At 37.7% G+C, this 6,366-nt stretch overlaps 1 protein-coding gene across 1 annotated transcript in view; it reads left to right on the plus strand.

The window, feature by feature from the left end:
* CCDC18 (coiled-coil domain containing 18) overlaps positions 1–6,366 on the plus strand; it is a 153,774-nt gene that overhangs the window by 99,234 nt on the left and 48,174 nt on the right. Inside the window, exon 24 of the mRNA XM_014550012.1 lies at positions 5,410–5,526. Coding sequence (XP_014405498.1) covers positions 5,410–5,526 — 117 coding nt within the window. The remainder of the gene's footprint in view (positions 1–5,409; positions 5,527–6,366) is intronic.

Here is a 6,366-nt window from a genome sequence, read left to right on the forward strand (position 1 = left end):
AGGATTCTCTCTTTGTCTTTTGCCCTTGGCATTTTAATTAGGATGTGTCTTGGTGTGGTCCTCTTTGGGTTCCTCTTGTTTGGGTTTCTCTGTGCTTCCTGGACTTGTAAGTCTATTTCTTTCATCAGGTAGGGGAAGTTTTCTGTCATTATTTCTTCAAATAGGTTTTCAATATCTTGCTCTCTTTCTTCTTTTGGCACCCCCATAATTTGAATGTTGGTACACTTGAAGTTGTCCCAGAGGCTCCTTACACTATCCTCATATTTTTGGATTCTTTTCTCTTTTTGCTCTTCTGGTTGGGTGTTTTTGCTTCCTCATATTTCAAATAATTGATTTGATTCTCGGGATCCTCTAGTCTGCTGTTGGAACTCTGTATATTATTCTTTATTTCAGTCAATGTATGCTTAATTTCTGACTGGTCCTTTTCCAATTTTTGGCATTCTCACTAAGATCCTTGAAGGTCTCACTAAGTTCCTTGGAGGTTTCTAGAACATTCTTGAGTAACCTTAAAATTTTGTTTTGAACTCTATATCCAGTAGTTTGCTTTCTTCCATTTCTTTCATTTGTGACATGTTTCTTTGTCTCCACATTTTGACTGTTTCTCTGTGTTTGTTTCTATGTATTGGGTAGTTGCTAAGTCTTCTTGAGTTGATAGAGTGACCTTGCGTGGTAGATGTCCTATAGTGCCCAGTGGCTCAGCCTCCCCAATCACCTGAGGTGGACACTCTTGGTGCACCCCTCTGTGGGCTGTGTGCACAGTCTTGTTGTAGTTGAGCCTTGATTGCTGTTGGTATCACTGGGAGGAATTGACCTCCAGGCCAATTGGCTATGAGGACCAGCTGTGTCTACAATGGAAGAGCTGCTGTGCAGGAGACACCCTTATGGGGCAGGACTTGCTTCCATGGGGCTTTGGTGCTCACTGATTTTGCCCCTTGAGTGTGTCACTTATGCATGTGAAGAGTTGTAATCTGTTATGGTCTCACACTGACCACTGGGTACACTGGCTCTTGGATCTCCAAGGAGGTGCAAAGTCAGCCGCTACCTGGGGCCACCCTGCAGGAGCTACAGAGATCTGCAGATTCCACCTCTTGGTATCAGGTTTGGAAGTGCCCAGACGAGGCACAGCTGTAAAGCAAGGCAGGCTGCTGCTGCCAGCCTTGGGCTTCTCTTGATAGCTTGAGGCTCTCTGACCCAGCTGCTGCCTGTTTGACAGGTTTTAGGCTGAGAAAGGACAGGCCATTCATATGCAAAAGCTGCTGCCCACAGCTTGTGTGGGGTTGTAAATTGGGTGGGGTGGGTTCTCAGGGAATCACCAGGGTGGAGCAAACAGAAATGGCTGCCAGTCAACCCTGCACCGGAGAGGTCCCAGTGCAGGAAGAATGGCCACTGCGAGCACCGCTATCTGAAGGAAAGCTGCCCTCGCGTTCCTGCCCCGATGCCAGACAGTCCAGTTTCTCCCCGTATGTGTCTGGGTCCCTCACAGTCTCGCCCAGAACTGGAGTTCAGAGCAAGCTGGAGCTTGTATCTCCCTCCTGATTAAAAAAGCAGCACACCCACGTGCCAGCCCATTTCGCGCCTCTGCACCTCCTACCAGTCTCAATGCGCTTTCTTCACCTCTCTGATTATAGTACTTCCACTCAGCCAGCTTTCCCGGGGTTATGGATGATAGTTGTTCTGTCTTTTAGTTGTAATTTTGACATGGTTATGAGAGGCAGCAAGTACAGGCGTTTACCTATGCCGCCATCTTGGTTCTCTCCTCTATATTATCTTTTAGAGGAGTTTTATAGTTTTTGCATTTTACATTTTGGTCTGTGATCCACTTTGTGTTAATTTTTGTGAAGAATGTAATGTCTGTATCTAGATTCTTTTTTTTGTTAATCCTCACCCAATAATATTTTCTTTGTGTGTGTGTGTGTGTGTGTGTGTGTGTGTGCGCGCTGAAACCCTGGATATTTTCTTTTTTCAATTATTTTTAGAGAGAATGAAAGGGAGAGGTAGAGACAGACACACAGAAAAATATCTTTGTGAGAGAGAAACATCAGTTGTTGCCTCCCACACGCTGGCCTGCAGCCAAAGCATGTGATCTTGCTCTAACCACTGAGTAAACCACCCAAGGCCTTTTTTTTTTTTTTTTTTTTTTTTTTAGAAGGGGAGAGAGAGAGAGAGAGAGAGAGAGAGAGAGAGAGAAACATCAGTGTGTGAGAGAGAAACATTAATCGGTTGCCTCCTGTGTGTGCCCTGACCGGGAATCAAACTTGTGAACTTTTGGTGTGTACGAGTGCATGCAACAACCACCTGAGTCAGTTGGCCAGTGCTAGATTCTTTTTTTTTTTTTTTGCATGTGGACATCCACTTAATCCAGCACCATTTGTTTAAAGGACTATCTTTTCTCCATTGTATTTCCTTTGTTCCTTTGTTAAAGATCAATTGACTATAGTTATGTGGACTTGTGTCTGGGCTCTCTATTCTGTTATGTTGATCTATTCACCTATTTTTTCTTTTCTTTTTTTAAAAATATATTTTTATCGATGTCAGAGAGGAAGGGAGAGGAAGAGAGAGATAGAAACATCAATGATGAGAGAGAATCATTGATCGGCTGCCTCCTGCATGCCCCTTACTGGGGATCGAGCCTGCAACCCAGTCATGTGCCCTTGACCAGAATCGAACCTGGGATCCTTCAGTTTGCAGGCCAACACTCTATCCACTGAGCCAAACCAGTTAGGGCATCACCTATTTTTTCGTCAGTACCACACTGGTTTGATTAGTGTACCTTAAAGTTAGGTAGTAAGTCTTAAAGTTGGGTAATGTCAGTCCTCCAACTTTATTATTCTCTTTTAATATTTCGTTGGCTTTTCTTGGTCTTTTGCCTCTTCATATAATCTTTAGAATCAGTTTATTGATATCCACAAAATAACCTGCTGGGATTTCTATTGAGATTTCCTTGAATTTGTAGATCAAGTTGTGAAGAACTGACATCTTGACAATATTGAGTCTTCCTACGCATGAGCATTGACTCTCCATTTATTTAATTCTTTGATTTCTTATATTGGAGTTTTGTAGTTTTCTTTATATAGATTTTGTATATTTAGTTAGATTTATACCTAATCATTTCTTTTGTGGGGATGCTAATGTAAATTATATTGTGTTTTTAATTTCAAATTTCTCTTGTTCATTGCTGATATATAGGACAACAATTGGCTTTTGTTCCGTAACTTCTGCTATAATTACTTATTAGTTCCAGAAAATTTTTATCATATCTTTTGGATTTTTCTACTTAGATGATCATGTTCTCTGTAAAAGGAATCAAAGTTTTGTGTCTTCCTTCCCAATGTTCTAGTATAATGTTGAAAAGACTGGTCAGAGGGAATAATTTTGCCTTGCATTTTATCTTAGTGAGAAAGCTTTGAGTTTTTCCTCACCATTAAGTATGATATTAGCTGTTTGGGTTTTTTTTGTAGATTTTTAAATCAAGTTGAGGAAGTTACCCTCTATTCCTAGTTTACTGAAAGTTTTTATCATGATTGGGTATTGGATTTTGTCAAATACTTCTTCTTTAGTCTGTTTATGTGACAGTTACATTAATTGATTTTCCTATGTTGAACTAGCTTTTGATACATAGAATAAATCACACTTATTGTGGTATATAATTTTTCTTATACTTTGGTGGGTATGATTTGGTAATATTTTGTTGAGAATTTTTACAATTAGGTTCATGAAAGATGTTGGTCTGTAGTTTTCTTTCCTAATAATGTCTTCGTCTTATTTAGTATTAGGGTAATGCTGGCCTCACAGAATAAATTAGGAAGTTTTTCCTCTTCTATCTTCTGAATGAGATTATAGAGGATTATTATAATTTATTTCATCCTTAAATGTATGATAGAATTCACCAATGAACCCATCTGGGCTTGGTGCTTTGTTTTGGAAAGTTATTAATTATTGATTCAGTATCTTTAATAGCTATAGACTTATTTAAATTGTCTAGTTCTTTTTGTGTGAGTTTTGGCAGATTGCATCTTTCAAGTAATTAGTCATTTTCATCTAGTTTAATTAAATTCATGACCAGAGAGTTGTTCATAAGTATTCTTTTTATGTCCATGAGATTTATAATAATGTCCCCATTTTTATTTCTTTTTAAAAATATATTTTTATTGATTTCAGAGAGGAGGGGAGAGGGTGAGAGAGATAGAAACATCAAGAATGAGAGAGAATCATTGATCAGCTGCCTCCTGCACACGCCACACTGAGTATCAAGCCCGCAACTTGGGCATACACCCTGACCCGGAATTGAACTGTGACCTCCTGGTTCATAGGTGGATGCTCAACCACTGAGACATGCCAGTTGGGTCCCATTTTCACTTCTGATATTAGCAATTTATGTGCTCCTCTTGTTTTTTAGTTAGCTTGGCTAGATGCTTATCAATTTTTAAAAATATATATATTTTATTGATTTTTTTTACAGAGAGGAAGGGAGAGGGATAGAGAGTTAGAAACATCGATGAGAGAGAAACATCGATCAGCTGCCTCCTGCACACTCCCTACTGGGGATGTGCCCGCAACCAAGGTACATGCCCTTGACCGGAATCGAACCTGGGACCCTTGAGTCCGCAGGCTGACGCTCTATCCACTGAGCCAAACCGGTTAGATCGCTTATCAATTTTATTGATATCTTTTCAAAGAACCAATTTTTGGTTTTGTTGATTTTTCTCTATTGATTTCCTAATTTTAATTGCATTGATTTCTGCTCTAATTATTATTGTTTCTTTTCTTCTACTTAGGATTTAATTTGCTCTTCTTTTTCTAGTTTCCCAAGGTGGAAGGTTTGACTATTGTTTATAGATCTTCTTTAAAAAAAAAAAAGATTTCAGAGAGAGGATGGGAGAAGGAGAGAGAGAGATAGAAATATCAGTAAGAATCATTGATTGACTGCCTCGGGCATGCCTCTACTGAGAATCGAGCCTGAAATCCAGGCATGTGCCCTGACAGAATCAAACCATGATGTCCTGGTTCACAGGTCAAAGCTCAACCACTGAGGAACACTGGCTGGGCTCTTTTCTAATATAGTATATGCATTTAGTGCTATAAATTTTCCTCCAAGCACTGTTTTTGCTGCATTTCACAATTTTTGTTATGTTGTATTTAGCAGCTTTTATCTAACATGAAATGAAATCTGAATCATTTTGTCATTTTGAGCATAATATATTTTCTTTAAGTTTCTATAATATGTATGGGGCTCAAGATCCAGTATTAGTAAGCGATGATTATTTTTTTCTTACTCTTTTTAATAATTTATTTAAGATGAGTTTGTTTCAGTTATACCCACTATAAATAATTCTAAAACACATTCTAAGCACACAATTTTTCACATCAGAATAAAATTGAATGACAGTTTAATGTTATTTTCCTATTTAGGTTACACATTTGGATATGACTATACGTGAGCACAGAGGAGAAATGGAACAGAAAATTATTAAATTAGAGGGTACTCTAGAGAAATCAGAATTGGAACTTAAAGAATGCAACAAACAGGTAAATTATAAAAATTACATATTTTAAATTGTTTTAAAAATAACTACTTTACTGTAAGTATCCATTATTCATATAGCATAGCTTTTTAACAATATATATTAAAAATACTATATAATTTTATTTTTTTAAACTATTTTTATTGATTTCAGAGAGGAAGGGAGAGAGATAGAAACATCAATGATGAGAGAGAATCATTGATCAGCTGCCTCCTGTATGCCCCCTACTGGGGATTGAGCCCACAACCCTGGCATGTGCCCTTGACCAGAATCGAACCCAGGACTCTTCAGTCAGCAGGCTTGCTGCTCTATCCACTGAGCCAAACCAGCTAGGGCAAAAAATACTATATAATTTTAATCACTTTGTACATGCTACTTTATATTTCTTTTCTCCTCTTAATATTTCACCCTATCTTTTTGAGGTATAATTGACAAATAAAAATTGCATATATTTAGGGTGTGCAACGTGATATTTGATATACATTGTAAAATAATTACCACAATCAAGCTAATTACTTACAGGGTTTTTTTTTGTTTTTTGTTTTTATTTTGGTGACAACACTTAAGATCTGTTCTCTTAGTAAATTTCAACTATGCAATACAGTATTACTATCTATAGTCAAAATGCTATACATTAGATCTCTAGAACTTATTCATCCTACATAACTGAAATTTTGTACCCTATCACCAACATTGCAACATTTCCCCCACTATGACTACTCTCTTAATGTTATTTTGAATATAGTTTTTCTTGGATCATTGTGTCCACATACTTATCATAATGTATGCATATCTAAATATGTATAAAACTAGGGGCCCGGGGGGGAAAAAAAATTATTATCCT

The sequence above is a fragment of the Myotis brandtii genome, unplaced genomic scaffold (assembly GCF_000412655.1).
Source record: "Myotis brandtii unplaced genomic scaffold, ASM41265v1 scaffold58, whole genome shotgun sequence".
NCBI lineage: Eukaryota > Metazoa > Chordata > Mammalia > Chiroptera > Vespertilionidae > Myotis > Myotis brandtii.